Source organism: Pleurodeles waltl, chromosome 2_2, assembly GCF_031143425.1.
Source record: "Pleurodeles waltl isolate 20211129_DDA chromosome 2_2, aPleWal1.hap1.20221129, whole genome shotgun sequence".
In the NCBI taxonomy this organism is placed as follows: domain Eukaryota; kingdom Metazoa; phylum Chordata; class Amphibia; order Caudata; family Salamandridae; genus Pleurodeles; species Pleurodeles waltl.
Window position 1 is genome coordinate 727375649 of NC_090439.1, and position 23095 is coordinate 727398743.

The 23095-nt window shown below is 47.8% G+C and overlaps 1 protein-coding gene across 1 annotated transcript in view; it reads right to left on the reverse strand.

Moving 5' to 3' along the window:
- The window catches only part of SLCO5A1 (solute carrier organic anion transporter family member 5A1), a 310785-nt gene that overhangs the window by 56137 nt on the left and 231553 nt on the right, over nt 1–23095 (reverse strand). Inside the window, exon 7 of the mRNA XM_069220306.1 lies at nt 18164–18323. Within this exon, the coding sequence (XP_069076407.1) occupies nt 18164–18323 (160 nt within the window). The remainder of the gene's footprint in view (nt 1–18163; nt 18324–23095) is intronic.

Below are 23095 nucleotides of genomic sequence, written 5' to 3' on the forward strand. Positions count from 1 at the left end.
ATCCTCGTGTGCCAATTGTTTTATACATTGCAACAGGAGGTATCCCAGAGTTCTATGTCTATTGCCAAGAGATACTTGCCTATTAAGGCAGCTGGTCCCAGAAGCATATGTTCAGATAAAGGTTAAGAAAGCATGTGTGCATGTATTAGTGCATGAGACTGTGAATGCATGAAAGGGTGCACAAGTGCGCGTATGTAAGTGTTTGTGGAGGGGTGTTCAGGGTGGAAGGCAGAGGCAAAGGCATGGTCCCAAAACGCCCACACCTGACATGATAAGTACAATAGGGCTACCCAATAATGACCTAGGAGACTGGATAAATACTACAATAACAAAACAAGAAGCTCCGGAAGCAACTTACATGTCATTTATACGTAATTATGTTGGTTGGTGTCAACAGAATCCACCCATTGGCAACAATGAAAGAACCATAGAAAACATAAGGTATAGTAAGGCGCATTTTGACTAGGTTATGCAAAACATATTTATGCAACATGGGAAACAATCCAATAAAGTAAAATAAACCAGCTATGTGGAAATATCACATTCTCTGAATGTTCTAGTTACTGAATGTGCGAACATTCAGCGAATGTGATATTGGCATGTATTTAATCTGCATCTAATGACACACAAATGAGACTTTCGGTTTCCTGACGTGAGGTGTTTTACTTTTATCAGGTTTAATGTGCAACATCCTTCAAAGGTGTAGCTGAATCATATCCCTGCTTTGACTTGCTGGTGCAGTGTGGCATGAAAGCATCAAACTGACAACCCACTACCATAGGTAAAATTGATTCAGTTTTGACCAGTGTAGCTTGCATTATATGCTTTACAAAGAATAAATATTTGCACACCTTGCAAAAGAGTCCTCAGGAGAAACAATATAATTCTAAAAAAACAATGAATTGTGTGACCGAAAATTGTATTATATTTTTGCTTCAGCCCCGGATTTAAATCCCCACCAACCTTCCTTTGAGTTGTTGTCACTACTAGGTGCCAGGGCACCCAAAAAGACATTATCCCGCCTACAGGCCTGGTAGTGACTCTTCATTAGAAGTAATAGTGAAAGAGTTCTTCCCCAAACCCCAGATCAATGACAATATCAGAATATATGGTGTTGTTTGATGAATGTGCATGATGCAGACAAGTAACAACCCAAATAAAATGATAAGATAAAACAACAATCACAATGATGTTTCTAGATGATTCCATACAGTGTAGGAGCCTTTGACAACCAGAGAGAAATGGGTGGTGCACATAAATATGCATGAATGTCAATTCACCAAAATGCCAGGGGTATCAGAAGTGGCATCATACACCATTTGACCTTCACTTTCACTCATAAGCAAATGCTTACAGAAGCAACTGGCCTGAAATTTACTTTGTGCTAAGATGGGCCTATGTCCCCCAGCATCACCACCCTAGCTGCAGAGGCGGGGCCAGTCAACACCGCGCCACTCCCGACACTACCAGCAGCACTTAAAAGCACTTTCTCACTCCCACAGCGTGGCAATCGGTGGGGCCTGAAATTGGTTTTCTGCTGGGGTGGGACTACATCCCCCAGCATCATCACTCTCCCTGCAGAGTCGGGATCAGCCAACACCTCATCACTCCAGACATTGTCAGCAGCACTTAAAAGCGCTTTCTCAGTCAGGCAACACAAGGTGTGCCGCTGCTCGCGCCTGGGCCAATACAGGGCCAAGAATGGGCCCATCTTAGCCCATTTGAGCCAGGAAGCGGCAGAGCAGGACCACCCTACTTCCATTTGCTCATAGAAATTAGTATCTGGACTTCGTTGCTGATATCTGGCTGTCAATAATCTAAAGGCCGGTAGACTATATGTTTGGGGATTTCTCAGTTTTTTTTAAAAAAGGAGCAAATGGTTATCTGCTGAGGGGGCCAAGAATTAAAACAAGTGATTTTAAAGCAATATCCAACACCCATTCTTTTAACATTTGTGGGAAAGAGAAAGGTCCGGACTAGTCCCCTGAGAATAATAAATAGTAAGAAGCCTGCTCAGTACGCAGTGGAAAACTGCACGATAGAGGAAATTGAAAATGTAAATGAAGAAGTCGAATCAATTCTCAGTAAAGGGGAAAAATTGAATCCTGCGCCTCAAGGCCAAAAATAGCAGGCAAAAAAGGGCCCCAAGGTCTTTAAACCTCTGATTCAACTGGCAGACAAATCTGCTGAAAAACGTGTCCTAGTTTCTTATAGCGTAGGACTCGTCCACTATTCAGGAGCGCTGCATTTCGAACACTGAGGATGCCCATGTCGCCAGTGGCAATATCTGTGGAATACCATGTGAGAACCGTTTTAGTCCGCTCATAGAAGGAACCAGTTTGGCCCCTCATGACAAAGTTACTTTGAGGACACTGTACTGTGTACAGAAAATGAGGGTGGCCCGATAAAAGAACTTAAAAAGCTTATTGGACAGTTGGAGGGGGAGAAATTGCTACCCTACAAACAGAGATCTCAAAACTGAGACATTTGGTCCAGAGTATAAGTAAAACAGCTCCATTGGAGAGTCCATTGAGGAGTAGACAAAATGAGTATAAATCCCAGAGGCTAGCCCCAAATCTGATATATATGGTTAATGTTTCAAGTCTACCAGTTGGAGCCAGATAGAACAGTGAGTCCTTAATAAACAAAGTAATTCACTGGGTAAGAAATCACAGGAAATGTTACTCCTTATTAAGATTTCACATATTAGATGCAAAGCAATGCCCTACACAAAATAGGTTGGAGGATTATAAAGCCCTAATACTTAGCAGAGTGATGTATGTAGACAGCCTGGTGAACTTAGATTTGTGCACTGCGCCACCATAGCATGCACAATACAGTTCAAATTGAACCCTCTCCTTAATAGGACCCTTTCAGGCACAGTGGACACCTGATGTTGCAAAATAACAACCCCATAAAGACCAATAGGACCAGATGCAGCAATAATGGGTTGCACGAGATAGACTGACTCACAGAAGGTTGCTACCAACAACCTGAACAGATTCCCCCAGTGTCAATAGATGTACCTCATTTCTCAATATGTCTTGGGGGCAGGAGTAAACCAGATGGGGTTAAGATTGAAAAGAGGCCTCTAACGCAGGGTATAGTCCACTAGCCTCAGAATACATCACAGACCAATGTAGATGAACCATGCCTTAAAGTGATTTTTTGGAACATTGCGGGATTGAGGTCCAAACTGAATGACCCAGAATGAGGGGAGTTCATAGATAGGTATCATATATGTAAGTTTTAAGACACTTGGGGAATATGGCCAATTTTTAGGGTGATTTTCACTAATTTTAGTGTTCAAGCTAGACCGTCACCAGCAGGTTGACCAGTTGGAGGATTATTGATCTAGTTAAAGATAAGTTTGGCCTGTAAAATTCAGAGGTTAAATATCAATTCTGCTGATGTTTTGGGTCTTGATTAGGGGTGGGTGAAGAATTTCGCTCCGCCGATAGATTCAGCTGAATTTTCCCCACTGTGCACGGATTGCAGAGTTCCAAAAAGCTCCACGAATTGATGCAGACAGAGGTTTTTCTCTCGCTCACGCTTGCCAACGTTAAGTTGGCGAGTGCAGGCAAGAGAAATCTTTAAGTTGGCGAGCGAGATTTCTAAACACAAGTGTTTGCGGTAGGCCATGACTGCTCACAATGAGAAAGTTGCTGCGCGTGTTGAGGAAGCTGCCACTCGAGTAGAAAATCTACTCGGAGGGCAGAAAGAAATTAGCTCCCTCAGGCACTCAGCTTGATGCAGTTAGCGCTGCTTTTACAGCGTTGGAGAAACTCCTGCTGCTGAAAATCGGCACAAACAGCGCGACTTAACGAAACTCTGCTGCTTGCGATACTCTGCATAGCGCAGCAGAGATTTTTCGGCTCTTCGCAGAGTTCTGTTAAGCGAAACTCCACCCAGACCTAGTATTGATATTGAGTCCAGAGGAGGGAATTTTACAATAAGGCTGATGAATATCTGTAATCGGTTTAATAGTCTGAATCAGGACTCTGTAACACTCTCAACTCTTACTAATTTCTTGGAAAACACAGATAGATGGAATTAACTTATATTATCTGAAGATTTCAATGTGTCGTATGAGGACATAGGGGGTGATTCTAACCCTGGCGGTCGGTGATAAAGCGGCGGCCAAACCGCCAACAGGCCGGCGGTCCAAAAAATGGAATTCTGACCCTGGCGGGAACCGCCAACACAGCCTGCCACTTTAACACTCCGACCGCCACGGCGGGACCGACAAACAGCGCGGCGGTCACCGCCAACAGCCAGGCGGCAGACAATGTACCGCCCACACTATCATGACCCACCAATCCGCCACCTTTTCCGGGGCGGGAGCCCCGCCGATAAAAACACGGCGGAAACAGACTACGAATGTGAAAACGCTCACCTCTACGCACTCCACGAGTACGGAGGACAGCATGGAACCCGAATTGAACATCATACCTGCTCTCGTCTACCTGCTCATCTACCACGAGTACGAACTCCGGCGCAGACGTCAACGGTGAGTACAGCACCTACGACACACGGGAGGGGGGAGGACGAAAGGTTACGGGCACACACATATGCAACCCCCCCCCCCCCAATATGTTCACACCAATGCAGAGCAACAAGTCACAGTGACACCAACCAAACCCCCGTAAAAAATGCAATGACATATCAAAATTGTCAATAAATATTTATGTCCAAAATAGCCTCCGATAAGTATTGGTCAACTAGCCAGAATATTTACATTTATAAAGTCAATATACACAGCAGTGGACAACTGCAGAAATCAGTCCTGCACATTTTACGTAGTAACGATTTGTCCGTGGGCCAAAGTGTAGCAACACAAGGTCAAAGCCCACACACGAGACCTGAGTCCTTTGGAGAGAACATTGCAGGGGCATCTGATGACAAAACTACAGGCACCTCAGGGGGAAGGGAAGGGGGGGCACCTCAGCCACATGAGTCCACGACGCAAGACCCACGAAGGGGCCACCATGCCCACTGCCATATCCTGGGGAGTGCTTGACAGGAAGGGCCCAGCGGAGCGGTGCTTGAGACGGCGGGGCCCAGCGGAGCGGTGCTTGAGACGGCGGGGCCCAGCGGAGCGGTGCTTGACAGGAAGGGCCCAGCGGAGCGGTGCTTGACAGGAGGGGCCCAGCGGAGCGGTGCTTGAGACGGCGGGGCCCAGCGGAGTGGTGCTTGACAGGAAGGGCCCAGCGGAGCGGTGCTTGACAGGAGGGGCCCAGCGGAGCGGTGCTTGACAGGAGGGGCCCAGCGGAGCGGTGCTTGACAGGAAGGGCCCAGCGGAGCGGTGCTTGACAGGAGGGGCCCAGCGGAGCGGTGCTTGAGACGGCGGGGCCCAGCGGAGCGGTGCTTGAGACGACGGGGCCCAGCGGAGCGGTGCTTGACAGGAAGGGCCCAGCGGAGCGGTGCTTGACAGGAGGGGCCCAGCGGAGCGGTGCTTGACAGGAAGGGCCCTGTTCAGCGGTGCTCTTCTGCACGGCGGGGCCCTCTTCAGCGGTGCTCTTCTGCACGGCGGGGCCCTGTTCAGCAGTGCCTGTCTTCACGGCGGGGCCCTGTTCAGCGGTGCCTGTCTTCACGGCGGGGCCCTGTTCAGCGGTGCTCTTCTGCACGGTGGGGCCCTGTTCAGCGGTGCCTGTCTTCACGGCGGGGCCCTGTTCAGCGGTGCTCTTCTGCACGGCGGGGCCCTCTTCAGCGGTGCCTGTCTTCACGGCGGGGCCCTGTTCAGCGGTGCCTGTCTTCACGGCGGGGCCCTGTTCAGCGGTGCTCTTCTGCACGGCGGGGCCCTCTTCAGCGGTGCTCTTCTGCACGGCGGGGCCCTCTTCAGCGGTGCCTGTCTTCACGGCGGGGCCCTGTTCAGCGGTGCTCTTCTGCACGGCGGGGCCCTCTTCAGCGGTGCTCTTCTGCACGGCGGGGCCCTCTTCAGCGGTGCCTGTCTTCACGGCGGGGCCCTGTTCAGCGGTGCTCTTCTGCACGGCGGGGCCCTCTTCAGCGGTGCCTGTCTTCACGGCGGGGCCCTCTTCAGCGGTGCTCTTCTGCACGGCGGGGCCCTCTTCAGCGGTCCTCTTCCAGGAAGTCTAGGGAGCCAGACCTGGGCTGGACACCCTGATCACTCGCCCTCCGAATGTGCAGTGGCAGGCCCCTTCGGGGACGGAGTCCTGGGCCCTTTGCTGTCGTCCCTTGCAGGCGGGATGGGGCTTGCGGGGCCCTCCAGCTCCGCGCTCCTGATGGATGACCTCTCCGCCCTGCTGCCCTTTCGCTCCTTAGATGGGGCTCTCGGGCCCTTGCCTCCCCTGGCTGTTGTGGCAGGTGAAGTGGCCGTTGTTGGCTCCTTGGGGGCAGCCGTCTCAGTCCTCTCACGGCGGCCCTTCACTTTACGTGTCCTCTTGCCTGGGGGTGGGCTGGATGTCCCCTTGCTGCTCAGTGAAGTGTCACTGCCGCCAAAGGGTGGACTCCAGAAGCCATGCACCACTTGGACCCTCGAAGCTGGGCTGGTGGTGGCTGAGGTGCTCTTGGGACTCTTAACCGATGGAGGGGGTGGGTCAGGGGAGGGAAAGAGGTTAAGATTAGAGAGGTAACATTTCTTAAGACCAAGGTAAAGGGTAGGAGTAGTGGTGATGGAAGTGGAGGAAGAGGATGTGGTTGTAGGAGAGTCAGGTGTGCTGTCTTTGGGTGCAGGTGACTGAGGCGTAGGCTGTCGTGAGGTGGTTGGCTGTTGTTTGGGTGTCTGCCTGCGTTTATGTGTCTTGGAAGAGGGGGTGACAGACACAGTGGGAGAGGACACAGGGGACGTGTAGATGGCAGTGGGGGTGGTGACTGCACGTGTGAGGACTGTAGTGGAGGGTGTGCTGGTGATGGAAGCACTGGCTGATGGTGGTGTGCATGCAGGTGTGAGTGTAGACGTCACAGGGAGGGAGGAGGGAGACGAGGAGGAGGGGGACACAGAGGTGGTAGTGACTGTTGGAATGTCTGCATCTGGGTGTTGCTGGGGTGAATGCTTGTGTGTCCTGTGGTGCTTGTGTCTGGATGATCTGGCCTTGGGTGTTGAGGTGTGTGCAGGCTGGTCTGATGGTGTGGATGGGATAGGCTGAGGGACAGGAGACAGAGAAAGGGTGGAGGCAGTTAGAAGAGGGAGGCTGGAGACAGGGACAATGGCTGCCGTCAGTGCTGAGGCCAGAGCAGTGAACGATCGTTGATGGGCAGCCTGACCCGAATGAATGCCCTCCAGGTAGGCATTGCTCCGATGCACCTCCCTTTCCACCCCCTGGATGGCATTCAAAAGGGTAGTCTGCCCAACAATGAGCGTCCTCACGAGGTCAATGAGCTCCGCACTGAGGACAGCAGGGGTAACTGGGGCAGGGGCTGAGGTGCCTGGGGCGAAGGAGACGCCCGCCTTCCTGGGCGAGCGGGCACGGAGCGAAGGCTGAGGGGCTGCTGGGAGGGCGGAGCTGGAGCACTGGGTGGCGGCTGTACCTGTGGAGGCGGGGGGTCCGGATGTTGCCGCCCCCGCTAGGGAGCTCCCAAACGAGGACGTGTCCGTGTCGCTGGTGTCTTCACCGGTCCCCGTTGTGGTGCTCCCCTCGCCCTCCGGATAACTGGTGCCCTCGGTGTCTGTTCCAGTGCCCACCGGGGCATTGTGACTTGCAGCTCCCTCGTGCTCCGACGCCAATTCTCCTCCGCCTGATGATGCTGATGCACAAGAAGACAAAGAATAAGGGTGGGGGGAGAAATAATACAAAGTTGAGTGTATGCCTTGTCAATACCGTTGGCGGAGAGGACAGACACAGGTGCCTCATGCACTAAGCCGCGAAATTGGGGTACACTACTCAGTACTTCTGACTAGGCCAACAGGTCTAGGGACAACAGACGCGCACATGGGTGATGCAGGACCATGGATAGCTGTACTTGGTACCCTACAGAGGTGGGGGGCGGGGGCACAGGGCCATGTCTAAGGGAGGGGACTACACTACAGAAAGCGCCCTGGCCTAGTGTCACCCACGGCCCTCCTCCCCCACCCAGACGCCTCAACTGCGCTTAAGGATAGCAGAATGTGCAGGTACTCAACCCCTTGTGTCTGCTGTGATGTCCTCAAGCGCCCATCCAAATCAGGGTAGGCCACCGCCAGGATCCGGGACATCAGGGGGGTCAGGGTACGACTGGCACCCCTCCTAGGTCGGGAGGCCATCCCCAGCAGTGACTCGGCGGTCTTTCGGGTTCCGCGGCGGATGTCCTCCCACCTCTTGCGGCAGTGGGTGCCCCGTCTGGTGTAGACCCCCAGGGCCCGGACTTCCTTGGCGATGGCACGCCAAATGTCAATTTTCTGATGGGCGCTCACCTGTTAGACATGTACAGGGTGGGAAAGAGAAAACGTGAATTTTCGGCATGTTTGGAGTACATGCCCCCCCCTCCCCAACCTTGCCATGTGGCCCATTCTCTCATCTGTCGTGCGTTGCAGTCCTCATTTTCTCCCCACCCCAACAACTTACATCCACCCCACTCCACACAGCCATAACCCATTCAATGTGCACTCAGTGTACTCACCTGTTGGTCTGGAGGACCGTAGAGTAGCGCATACTGGGGGAGGACCCCATCCACTAGTTTCTCCAACTCTTCAGACGTGAAGGCAGGGGCCCTTTCCCCAGTCGCAGCAGCCATTGTCACTTCCAGACTGAGGTCACAGCAGCACTTGCAGTATAGGTCCTCTCCTGTGGATGATCAGGTATCGAGTGATTAGGCAGATAGAAAATGGCGGTCACGGCCGCGGCGGTGCGTACCGCGGCGGTGCGTACCGCGACCGCCGGCGCACATCGTCATTGGCTCCTGAATCCCATAGGGTTCAATGTTAACCAATGCGGGTTCGTATAGCGGTCTTCGACCGCCTACCGCCACGGTGTGCCACGCCAGCGCATTGACCTCACATCCCATTGTCCCACTTCACCGGTCAGGCAGCCGCCATTTCAAGGGCCCACATGGCTTAATTTCAACTGCGTCACACAGGCCTAGGGCTTGCATTGCCACACATCCAAACATAGCCATCCATACCTTATCGTGTACTGTGCATGCAGTGGTGAACGTACCTGTGACTTGCTTGACTCTGTGCTCGATGTTGTCCTTCCTAGGCACCGTCCGCTGGGACTTGCGAGGAGAAGGATGAATCCTCGCGTGTACCGCCCGCTGGTGGACCTGTCGACAATGGAAGAACGCCACATCATACTACGATACCGGCTTGACCGAGCCACTATACATGAACTGTGTGCCCAGCTGGAGCCAGACCTGATGTCCCCCATCCGCCAACCCACAGGAATTCCCCCTCTAGTGCAGGTTCTGTCAGTCCTCCATTTTTTGGCAAGTGGCTCATTCCAGACAACAGTGGCCATGTCATCTGGAATGTCTCAGCCTATGTTTTCAAAAATCTTGTCTAGAGTGTTGTCTGCCCTGACGAAACACATGCGGTGCTACATTGTATTCCCTGAGGAGGTTGATTTGGCCACTGTGAAGGGTGATTTTTATGCCCTTGGTCATATCCCCAACATAATTGGTGCCATTGATGGGACCCATGTGGCTTTAGTACCCCCAAAAGACGATGAGCAGGTGTACAGAAACAGGAAAAGTTACCATTCGATGAACGTCCAGGTGGTCTGTTTGGCTGACCAGTACATCTCCCATGTGAATGCCAAGTTCCCTGGGTCAGTGCATGACACCTATGTGATGCGAAATAGCAGCATCCCTTATGTGATGGAACAGCTACAGAGACAACGTGTGTGGCTAATTGGTGACTCTGGTTACCCCAACCTGCCTTGGCTATTGACCCCAGTGAGGAATCCCCGGACCAAGGCAGAGGAACGGTACAATGAGGCCCATGGGCGAACTAGGAGGGTCATTGAAAGAACCTTTGGCCTCCTGAAGGCCAGGTTTAGGTGCCTACATATGACAGGGGGATCCCTGATGTACTCACCAAAGAAGGTGTGCCAGATCATCGTGGCCTGCTGTATGCTTCACAATCTGGCATTGCGACGTCAGGTGCCCTTCCTGCAGGAGGATGGTCCAGATGGTGGTGTTGAAGCAGCTGTGGAGCCTGCGGAGAGTGAAGAGGAGGAAGACGAAGAGGACGACCCAGACAACAGGGACAGAGTTATCCTACAGTATTTTCAGTAGCACACAGGTAGGAATCTCCCACGCCATTTACCATTTAGTGAATGCCCCCTGCATCTTTACTTTGTGTATTGCCCCCCAGTTCTTTTAACCTGAAGTTTACTTTTCCCTTCCCTTTTCAGTGCTGTATGACCCACTGCGTGACTTATGCCTGGTTAGCCCATGGACTAATGCTTATTGACATCGGTATGTTGTCCACACATATATAACAGAACATTATTGATAAGTAATGTGTTATACATTTGTAAATAATACAGGCTGACTCCAGAATGATTATGTGCAATGAGTGATTTATTTTTAGTGCTATATTTTGGTACATGATATTAAACGGTGAAGGGTGAGGGTGGAGTTATGTCCATGGCAGAGTCCAGTTCTCGGTCGCACAGGTGCATTGTTCATATGGCAGTGGAAGGATGGAGCAGGGGCAGTTCAAGGTTGGACAGGGTGACACTGTGGGACAGTGGAATGACATCCGGGGGGATATTAGACTGGCGGGGGTCCTGGCATCCTACTCTGTCTTCCTTTGAGATCTCAGGTTCCTCTTGCGGGGTGGTTGTTCTTCAGCAGGAGGTGGGGTTCTGGTGGCCCGTCGTTCTGTGGGGGCCTCCTGACCACTAGCGCCGGCGGAGGTGGTAGGCTGTTCCTGGCTAGTGACAGGGGCCCTTTGCGGTGCCACATGGTCCCGCAATGTGGTTTCAATGCGGTTTAGGGCCTGGACTATGGTCCCCATTGCGGTAGCGATGGCCCAGAGTTCATTGCTGAACCCCATGTACCGTTCCTCCCGCTGTGCCTGGATCTCGGTGAACCTGGCCAGTACCGTCGCCATCGTCTCCTGGGAGTGATGATACGCTCCCATGATGGTGGTGAGGGCCTCTTGGAGAGTCGGTTCCCTGGGCCTGTCCTCCCCCCCCTGTCGCACAACAGCCCTCCCAGTTGCCCTGTTTCCCCGGGCCTCTGTCCCCTGGACGGTGTGCCCACTACCACTGCCCCCAGGTCCCTGTTGTTGTTGGGGTGTTGGGTCAGCCTGGGTGCCCTGTAGTGGCGGACACACCGCTGATTGATGCGTCCGCGGGACAGAGGCATGGGCCCGCTGGGTGGGAGCTGTGCTGGTGTTCCCAGGGGGGTTTGGGTCTGCTGTGGCCTGTGTGTGGGGAACCGACTGTCCAGAGGTCCCCGATGGTCCGGGCTGGTCGTCAGGTTCTAGGTCGACAGAGCTGCTGTCCTCGCTGGGGGCCTGTTCTGGGGGTGGGATGGACATCTCTGGACCCTCCGTGGCGGTGTGTTGTCGTTCGGGCCCTGCAGGGGTAAAGGAGTATGGTTATTGTTTCTGTGTGTGCCATGGCGTGCATTTTGGGTGCCCTTGTCCCCCAGTGCTGGGATTCCCTTGTGGGAGGTGTTGTGAGGGTTTGGGGGGGGGGTGTATGGGTATGTGCAATGGTCATGCTTTGGTGGTGGCTGTCTATGGTTTGTGTTGGCATTCAGGGGTTGGTGTTGTTTAGGGTGGGTTGTGCTGGTGAGACATTGGCAGGGAGGTTATGTGCTGGGGGGTGAGATTGGGGGTGAGGGGGGGGGTTGGCATGCTGGTGTTTGGGGGGGGGGGTGAAGTGGTTGAGATTCTACTTACCAGAGTCCATTCCTCCTTGTACTCCAGCGAGGCCATCAGGATGCAGGATGTTTACCACCTCTTGCTCCCATGCTGTGAATTGGGGTGGGGTGGGTGGGGGTCCGCCGCCAGTCTTCTGCACAGCGATGTTGTGCCTGGAGATCATCGAGCGCACCTTCCCCCGTAGGTCGTTCCATCGCTTTATTATATCTTCCCGATTTCTGGGATGCTGTCCCACAGCGTTGACCCTGTCTACGATCCTTTGCCATAGTTCAGCCTTCCTTGCTATGGTGGTGTGCTGCACCTGTGTGCCGAAGAGCTGGGGCTCAACCCTCATGATTTCCTCAACCATGACCCGGGGTTCTTGGTCCGAAAACCTTGGGTGTCTTTGGGGTGCCATGGGGTGGTGTGGATGAGGTGTGGGGTGGTGTTTGTGGTGATGTGCGTGGTGATATGTGGTGATGTGTGCGTAGATGTGGTGTGGGTGATGAAGTTGTGTTCCTGTGTGTGTTGGGGTTTTCTAATGCTGTGCTCGCTATCGCTATCTCTCGCTCTCGCCTTCGCTCCGATTTCCAACTAGTGGGGGTTTGTGGGTGATGTGGGTGTGTGTTTTATAGTTGATTGGATGTGTGGGAGCGTTGTTTGTATGTGTGTCAGGTGTGCGTATTTCAAATTGTCCAATGTGGCAGTGTTTAGGAGCTGTGTGTGTATTTTGAGCGCGGCGGTGTGTACCGCCAATGGAATACCGCGGTTGAAAGACCGCCGCGTGGATTCGTGGGTCAGAATGGCATGGGCGTGTTTGTGTTGGCGTGACGGTGGAGGTTTGGTCATCTCCAGTTTTCCACGGCCCGCTGATGTGGCGGCCTTCCTTGGATGTCGGATTTTTGGCGGTTTCACAGTTGGTGGTCAGAATGACCGTGGCGGTCGACCGCGGCCGCGGCGGTAGTATGGCGGACTTCTGACCGGCGGTAAGGGCCTTTTACCGCCGAGGTCAGAATGACCCCCATAGTTTTTATACAAGATATTGTGCAAGAGGAAGAGGCAGAAAGGGGCATATCAAAATTACAGACCTCCCCACTTAAGAGGTGTTCGAAGGTTGTCCAGCAGGTTACATCCATTACTCTAGCTTATGGCCTATGTGCATGTAATGGGCGGGCACACTCAGATAAAAGAGCATCTTTTACCTCTAAAAGGAGAAACACTCAGTATTACATTATGGTTGATCTGGACTTGTGGCCCAAGGTACATTATATGACAGCTATAGAAAGATCTGATAGCTACCACAACACATTGATCATGGAATTAACTGATGTCTCTTACTTAATTAACATCAATTGCTCTAGTACATTTTATTTTCCCATAGTTTCTTCAAATGATGATAGGAGGATAAAATTGCCTTTTTTACAGTCTAACAGGGAGTCTCTAGCTGGCATCTATGGGAAAGTTAGCTCAACCCTAGCCTCGCTTGAGAACTCAGAACAAGGTTATTTGGCTATCAAGGGCAAATTTACCAACCTACTTACATCCTTTAGGGAATACTTTTGTAGACCACCTCAAACTGTTCCAGCTAGGTGGAAGGACGTGCTGTGGTTTATTGCAAACTGTAAGACTGCAAAGTCAGATTTAATTACTGCTGTAAGGAGTGGCAATAGTTTTGCCATAGCAGAAGGTAGGAGGGCATATAATAGGATATAGTTGCATGCCAGGAGATGCTGGGAGGAAGATAACTGGTGCGAATTAGCTAAAGTGTCCAAACTGAAAGAAAGCCAGCTATTTTGGCACTTGCTGTCCAAAGGGGTATCGTATATTGTTAAGAAAGACAATTTATTTTATACAATTCATGTTTTGGAACAACATTTATCTAATCTATATTCACTGGGTAAAGGGAATATGGGATCTGATATGGGGGAGGAACAGTATAAGCAACCGAATCAAGGTGGAGGGGAAATAGTAACCTTTACCTGGCTGAAACTATAGCAGCCATTGATAGCATGAAAAGGGGAAAAGCTCCAGGACTTGATAGAATTCCTGGAGACCTGTATCAGTCAGAGCCAACCATAAGGAGCTCCATGCTTTATATATTCTCAAATGCTATAGCCCGTGGTGAAGAAATTGAAGGGTGCCAAAATAGTTCCAATTTATAAAAAAAGAGATAAAGGGCACCCTATAAACTACAGGCCAAATAGCCTGATTGATACAGTGCAAAAAGTGTTTAGTAAGCTGATTTTGGTGCAGATACAATCTTGGATGTGGATAATAGAGTATTATCCTACTTGCAGGCTGGTTTTAGGGCATACACCAGCACTTTAGATCAGGTGTTCTTTTTTTTTATTGATCATTTGGAAAATTGTTCTGATCGGTAAGGGGCATCTTTTTGTTGTATTTGTGGACCTTAAGTCTGCTTTTGATTTAATTCCACAGGACAAATTGTGGGCTGCATTGAGGGATCTGGGGATGACTTCAGGTCTGATACAACTTATAGTTCATTTGCATCAATGTAATTTTGCACAAGTAAGATAGGGTAAGGGCAGTGAGCTAACTAAGAAAACTGATGTCTCAAGAGGGGTCATCCACATAGACATCCTAGCCCCAACCCTGTTTACTTTATTTATGAATGGGTGAATTGATGCACTTTATGACTGTGGAGGTGACCCTGCAAAATAAGGGGGCCAACTAATACCAGCGCTTCTCTTTGTTGATGTTACGCTGTTAATCTCAAAAACACCAATGGGTCTTTAGAATATTTAAACAGGTATACTGATGCATGCAATAAATTTGGCCTGGAGATCAATTGTTTGAAAGCCAAATTTCTGACTTTTCTGCCACACCGGTCATTTAAAGGAAATCTGAGGTTGGGAACGAGGATTTTAGAACAGGTCAAGATCTTTGATTATTTGGGGGTCAGATTGGCTAGTAGTTTGTCATGGTCTTGACAGATTAAAAATAGCCAAATGTCACTGCAACAAGTAGAAGTGGTGAGTGTAAAAAAAACTATATACATTTGCATTCCAACCCATTTCTCCAACACTTGAAATATACTGTGCTACAGGGTTTGGTGCAGCTCTACATGGGACATAATTGTGGGGTTTGGAACAGACTAAGGGACTTGAGTTGGTTGAGAATACATTTTTAAGATCCATTCTAAACTTGCTGCAGAGTACAATGCTTGTTCCGCATCACCTTGACCTTGGAATGAAAAGCATCACTCAATAGTTTTAAAATCCCTAATGTTCTGGGTCAGGCTATGGACAAGTATTGGATAGAGTGGCGGGACATACCCCTTGATTTAAGAAGGTTAAAGCATGGTTGTAAAAATTAGATCTGAGCGATATTTGGGAGAAACCAGAGACCATGACTAAAGATATAGGCCCATATTTATACTTTTTTATAGCCGCATTTGCACCGCTTTTTGACACAAAAACGACGCAAACGTACAAAATACAATTGTACTTTGCAAGTTTGCACCGTTTTTTCGTCAAAAAATTACAAAAATGCGGCACTAAAAAAGTATAAATATGGGCCATAGTATCAATCTTAAAAGATTCTGGGACAAAATTCAGGGTACGTTTTTAATTCCTCTGCACATAACCCTTAACTGAGCGCTTCTTGGATATTAAATGCACTTTAACAATTGAGATATTTATGGATCAGATAGAACCCAGGCCTGCACAAGCCCTTTACTTACAACTTAGATATGGAACTCTACCAGTGAATACAGCAGAAAGTAAATGGAAACAGTACACTTTATCGTAAATTTTCCAGGTGTGTAGACTTAGCAATGAATCTGTAGAACGTTTTTTGTTTTTCTGTCCTGTTTATGCGAAGAACAGAAAAAGATGGATTGTCACAGCATGCTGGCTATTGTTTATTTCTCGCGTAGCAGAAGCTGTGCGAATCTTAAGATCTGATAACACGGAGTGGGTTGTGTTTTCCTTATCTAGGTATCTGCTTTATGCTTGGCGTATTAGGACCAAAATGCTAACTAAAACCTAACATTAAGCTGCACATGGGTACCATGTTGTTTAGGAAACACCCATCAGGTACTCTTTTTATGCTGTAATGCTACAATTGCACTTTTTTAACCTCTTTTTTAAAATTATTTATACGTTTTTATGTGTTGATGCATTTTATGTAAATGATCACATACTGATCGATTAAACTGTACTAGTAAATGCTTTCACAGACACACACATTCACACATACACACTCTCTCTCAGATAAACACACTCTCACCCACAACCACGCACACAACATACTTTAAAAAGCACGTTTACTTACCTCCATTCTGTATTACACTAATAGTGAATTGTATATTATTATTCTCTGTCATAAAACAAAATGACGGAAAACAACGAAAGGATGTCCACAAACACAAGCTGTGTTTCAGGCACTGATTTTGACACATGTGAGGCCAGGGGTCACAAAGGCAGTGCCAAGGTTTGAAAGGGGGTGACCTCTTAAAGACGTCCATGTAAATATGGTGCATAGTTTGACTGGTTTGCAATACACTTATGGCAAAAGGTTTCGCAGTTCCAGCTGGGCAATCTCAAAGGCTTGAGGTCCAGTTTAGAGTTTATGCTAGCAGCGGAATATTTATCATAAAATGTTACTAATCTTTAGAGGCCCTGCTTCATTTCTTGATTATCAGCTCCAGCAAAATAGATGATGAAATTCTTTGAAAGTAGTCATGAAGGCCCATATTTATACTTTTTGACGCAAAACTTCGCCAACGCAGTTTTGCGTCAAAAAAATTAGCGCCGGCTAACGCCATTCTGAAGCACCATGCGGGAGCCGTATTTATTGAATGACGTTAGCCGGCGTTAGCCGCCGGCGCTGTCTGGTGTGCGTTAAAAAAAACGACGTACACCAGGCAGCGCCGGCGTAGGGGGAAAATGGCGTATGGGCGTCCAGAAATGGTGCAAGTCAGGCTGAGGCAAAAAAATCGCCACAACCCGATTTGCGCCATTTTTTTACGACGCCCATCCCCCATTGAAATGACTCCTGTCTTAGCAAAGACAGGAGTCATGCCCCCTTGCCCAATGGCCATGCCCAGGGGACTTATGTCCCCTGGGCATGGGCATTGGGCATAGTGGCATGTAGGGGGGCACAAATCAGGCCCCCCTATGCCACAAAAAAAAAACAAAAAAAATACTTACCTGGACTTACCTTAATGTCCCTGGGGTGGGTCCCTCCATCCTTGGGTGTCCTCCTGGGGTGGGCAAGGGTGGCAGGGGGTGTCCCTGGGGGCAGGGGAGGGCACCTCTGGGCTCATTCTGAGCCCACAGGTCCCTTAACGCCTGCCCTGACCCAGGCGCTAAAATCCGGTGCAAATGCGTTTTTTTTAGTCCCGCCCACTCCCGGCGTCATTTTTGCCCGGGAGTATAAATACGACGCATATGCATCGCAGTCATTTTTTAAGACGGGAACGCCTACCTTGCATATCATTAACGCAAGGAAGGTGTTCACGCATAAAAATTACGCTAACTCCATGAACTTTGGCGCTAGACGCGTCTAACGCCAAAGTATAAATATGGAGTTAGTTTTGCGTCGAATTTGCGTTGAAAAAAACGACGCAAATTCGGCGCAAACGGAGTATAAATATGCCCCGAAATTCCTTAATCATAGCCGAACGTACTCTCTGGCACCAAGGGAACAATGCCAACATGAATCCTTGAAGCTGAACTTGATTTATCATTTAACTATTATCTTTAAATATATTGTTTAAAATAAAATAAAATGCCTCTATAAATTACATTGGTGGTGTCTGAAAATGCACACATTTTTCTATTAGCGCCAAGCTTTTTATTTCAGAAAATTAAACTCAACAACCTACTACAAATAAAGCGTGTCAATGTAATTAAAACAAAAAACATAAACTCTGCCTTTCAGTTTTGAGTAAATATGCTTTGCTTTGCAAGCATCAGCTTTTCATATATGTCGTACTGCCTCAAACAGACATTCTGCTTTACATGCCCGCATGTCCCGAATGGTCACGTTTTGCTAAAGATGGACACAGAGAGGCCAAGTATGCAGAAAATATGACAGGAGGGCATGCCATTTTGCCAGGACTTCCAAGCCAGGGATTGCCATATGAAAATATCGGTATCATTTACTGTCCATAGCATTTAAGAGATTAATTTGCTGTTTACAATCTTTGATTGATTTTCCTAAAGAAAGAGGTGGCATGATTTGTTCCAATAAAAACTGTTTCTTTACTATTAAACTCATTTCCTATTAAAATTCCCAGTAGAATTGAAATGTATGTTCCAAGCTGCACTATAGATTCTTTCATTTCTGATGTCTAAATAAAGACTTTGCTCAAATGTTTTTTTATATTTGTGTATTCTTGAAATAATATACATTGGCATTTAAATATTTGAATAAGGCACATACCACAATACTTTGATTTCCAACACTAATGCAGCCAGCCAAACATGGATTGAAGTATGTGATTCCATCAGATCCGCACACTGGCTCATATTCATGAATTCGACAACCGCAGTTAACATTACAGCTACCAGTCAGGTTTCTGTGAGCCATAGTAAGAGTGGGGCTAAAAAATAAGACATACCGTAAGAGTTAAAAGTGCAGCATAGGACTTCTAAAGATGTGCATTCAGATTCTCAGTATGACAGTCTAAAATAGTAACAAATCTCTTTTAAAACAAGGTTTAAAGTTATTCAGTAAATATAATTGAACCACCGTTTTTCACAGTTTTGTGTTTTGCTATGTTGAAATTATTTAATTCACTTATTTTATTTGTATTGCAAAATCTCTGTTACAATACATTTCTCTGATTTTATAACCAAGGGAAACGCCTATCTCAGTAAGACCTTTAAGATGCCTGTAGCTCCTTTCTTAGTTTTCCCACAGCTATCCCAGAATCCTGATCAGTGCAAGTCTGCGGCCTGACCTCCACCCTGCCCAACACACACAACACTTAGGGCCATATGTACGAACACTTTTTCCCATAGACACAGAATGGGTAAAAACCTTTGCTACATCTGGCCCTTAGACACGTTCCTGATAATGACTCGTGACAACACCTTTGTTTGTGATTTGTCTACACTTTAACATCAAAGAAAGATGTGAAATACTTTTGTGGAGCTCAAGAAATATAACTGCAGTCTGATTTTTGGTAGCTCTTAATTATAACTGGAGAGTTTATAAATTCTGCGGAAAACATTTAACTATGTGACCCCTACTTTCGAACTGAGGAAACCGTGATCCTAAATAACCAGCTGAACATAAACAGTAGTTGATTGCAAGTCTCACAGCATATCTGATTCAGAATGTCAACAGGAGCATGCTGGAAGACATGGTTGAACCCTGGTGTAAGAACTTCTGTCAGATATGATCCTAAGGTGTTTGTGGTTTGAAATCATCAGCCAGACCTGATCCCTTTCACGAAGGAAGAGCTACGAGGATAAGGAATCGGGAGCATCCACAGTTTCTACTTAGTGAAAGCAAGGGGCAGACACAACGCACCTGACTGAGGGTAACCTACAGTGTGAAATGTGCAACAACCATTATCAGTCATGACTGAGCGGAGAGGTGGAAAAATGACAGATGAATGTGTCAGACGGGCAGAACCTAGTAAAAGTGGTTGGGTGACTCGTACATAAGGGGAAAAAACAATAATGTCAAGTGGAAAGATCAAGATGCAGGCAGTCATTAAAATATTGTTAGCTTGGAAGACCTTCACAGAGAATATGACGGGAGGGATGCAGAGTGGAGAAAGGGACATCCATAATGGATAAGTACGTGAGCACAGCTGGATAAAAGCAGATATACTGGATGCCAACAGAATGATGAAGACTGAAGATGAAGAGGTCGGAGTTTCACCCATGGAATAATGAAAGCCATCACTGAGAACATGGTCACCATAAGCTGAAACAGGATCAGTAGACAGAGATGTCTTATTTCTTAGGTAAATGTGCAGATAGTGCCCAGTGAGTTTACAAGAAGTGGAAGGTGGATGGTGGAATATGTAGGGACCAGTCAAAGAAAGCCAAGTACCAGTCCTACCACACCAAACTATTAGAGTGAGGGTGTAAAGCACCCAAGAAAGTCCACAAAAGAACAGCATTAGGGTGTGTGATGTGTCAGGATTGAAAGGAATCAATGTTTTCCGCTCTGTAGAGTGGGCACCAATTGGTAACTATTAACAAAGAAAAGTGGCATGTGTATGAATATTCTGTCTATTTTGCATATTTCTGCTTATGATGGAACTGTGATGCGAAAGAAGGTGAATTAGCTTAAGAGGGACTGGGAAAATCTACTGAAATATACATGCTGCACAAATTGCGTAAAATGTATAAATATTGTAAACCCTAATTCGGTAAATGGAAGGCATGACTCTGTTCACGTCTGCCAGGATACCATTTAGGAAGAAGGCTAGCTAATCCAATTGGATTGACAAACACTGATGCTTGAAAGAAGCAAATAGTTACATTACTTGTAAACCAGATTAAAGGACAAGAGGTGGTTCATGCTGTCTCTCAATAGTAAAGAGATGCTAAAGAGATCCACCAGTTCAGAGTGGATAAAACAAAGCTAGAATTTATAAAGATTCTGTTGTCTGGTAGCAATAAGTGAAAGAAAATGGCCAGAATTCCTGCCTTAGATAGGTGGGACCGTGAAGAGCAGAAGCAATACACAAAAGAGGGTGAAGGTTATTCAATAAGAAATCAGGAAAATTAATATGTTTGAATGGCCATGTGAAGACTCTGGACTCTTGTTTGAAGCATACATCTATAAGTCTAGATTTTCTTTAAGAAAGTCCACCGGTGAGCAGAGAAAACAACAAAATTCAGAAAAGGCACAGGCATAGTGTTTTCAGCCCTCTATCCATGTATAAGGTCGTTTCTTTAAATGAATAAAGGTTGTAGGCTGATGTCTCAATTGACTATGCATGTGGTGCCAGGCCCAGGTTTGTAGGGTGTATAAATGGATGCGGTAAACAAGCTTCCTCATACTCGACTGGCACGATTTGGGCAGTGCTGAGACAAAGACCTGCATGGGGAGCTTAAGCATAATTCAAGCTATCAATATAAATGGGGAGTAGAGAAGCAGATGGGAGATACTATCTAAAGCCATATTAAGACCATTATCTACACCTGCACACTGGCTCAAATGGATCTGTGTACTCGTTTCAACCAAATCCAACCATTTACAGTGCATGATCTAACTCCATAACACTTTGAGCATAAACTGGAGCCTGCTGTGTGGGGCCCAAGAACCTCAAGCTGGGTTTTCCCCTCCTTGGAGGTGTGTGGTCATGGAGAGTGGTTAGCCTGCAACCTACAGAAAGCAGGTATTGAAACCCATCCTTTTGTAGAGGTCAAAAAAGCAATTTTGAATAACTATATGCCTAGGCAGCCATTCAGGAAATGCTCAGCTGTTGACACCTCAGATACTGGGATCACAGCTGCTTTTCAGTTCGCAGCAGTACACCGTTAGTGGTTCACCACACACCTGTTTGTGTTGTTTCCATGCTGAAGTAACTTCCAGGGCCTATTTCAAGAGGCCAAGAAGGTGTCAGTGTTGAAACTGGCATCTAATAATTGCTGTGATATATGGGTACACACACAGCCTTCCAGCTTCTGTATATGGCATTAGGAGACATATGTTAACTGTTAATCAGTTTTGTTGAATTCTAAGTTTCTGTTAATGTTAATGTTAATGTTAATGTTTGGCAGTCAGCACCATTTGAGGAGGATGGTTGTGTAAGATGAAGCACCTTAGAGATGATACAGGCCTGATTCTTGCTTCAGTTATAAGCCAAAGGATCAGTATGGGGGCATGTGATTACACTTTCTTTCCACTGCTTTGAGTGGTAACAAGGATGTCCTAGGAAGACGGAGTAGGATGGCATCGCCATAATCTAAAGAGTCGATCACTGTGTTTGCACCACTGAATGGAAGTCTTTTGGGGTCCTTTGTATTTAGGAATGGTTTAATGTTCTGGCAGATTAGAGTGAGGCTTGGGTGTTTTGTAAGTAAATTTTCAATAAGTGAATTAATGGGTTAATGTTGGTTAGTTCAGTCCAGAAGCCCAAATATTTTACATTGCTGAGAACTTTGGAGTGAAACCATCAATGCTCTATGAGTCATGCCTTGCTAAAGTTGGATTTGTTTGACTGGAAGATAGAATTAATTGAGTCATTTCTGTGTTTACCAGTGTTTACCAATGGTGGGCTGCACGGATTGGTTCCACAGAATGTATCATTGCCACAAGGATCAAAACATTATGAAAGAGCTTAAAGAGGATTACATTATATATTTATGAAAGTGTTCAGTGATGTAGGCCGGGCTCTTATTTGCACATTATAAAACACCAAGCGGCATATTTATACTCTGTTTGCGCCGAACGTGCGTCAAAGATTTTGACGCACATTCGGCGCAAACTGTGCACCATATTTAAACTTTGACGCCCGAGCCCTGGATGTCAAAATTCCTCTGTGTGCGTCATTTTTGGGATGCGGGAAACTGCCTTGCGTTAATGACATGCAAGGTAGGCATTCCCACCCCAAAAATGACTTTAAGGCCTGTGCGCCTTATTTATACTCCAGCGTAATTTTGACGCACAGGAGGGGGCAGGCCTTAAAAAACGTTGCACAGCCTGATGTGCGCCGTTTTTTAACGCCTGGGTCAGGGCAGGCATTAAGAGACCTGTGGGCTCACTTCCATGGTCTCTGACCATGAAAGGAGTCCAGAGGTGCCCTTCCCTGACCCCAGGACACCCCCTGCCACCGTCGCCCACCCCTGGAGGACACCCATGGATGGGGGGACCCATCCCAGGTAAGTACAGGTAAGTTGAGGTAAGTATTTCTTTTTTTTAGTGGCATAGGGGGGCCTAATTTGGGCACCCCTACATGCCACTGTGCCCAATGACCATGCCCTGGGGACAGAAGTCCCCTGGGCATGGTCATTGGGCAAGGGGGCATGACTCCTGTCTTTGCTAAGACAGGAGTCATTTCAATGGGGGTTGTGTGTCAAAAAATGGCGCAAGTCCGGTTTAAGGCATGATTTTTGCCACAAACCTGACTTGCACCATTTTTGACGCACAACCCCAATTTTCACTTACGCCGGCGCTGCCTGGTTTGAGTCATTTTTTTTTACTCTGACCAGTCCGCAGCGCCGGCTAATGTCATTCCTTAAATAAGGTACCCACATGGCGCGTAGGAATGGCGTTAGCCGTCTGTAAAACTTTTGACATCACACCAGCGCCGGCGCTGGTTTGCGGCAAAAAGTATAAATATGGGCCTAATAATATAAAGGGTTCCATGCACTCGGTTCCTTGACTCGGCACTCAGCATGACTC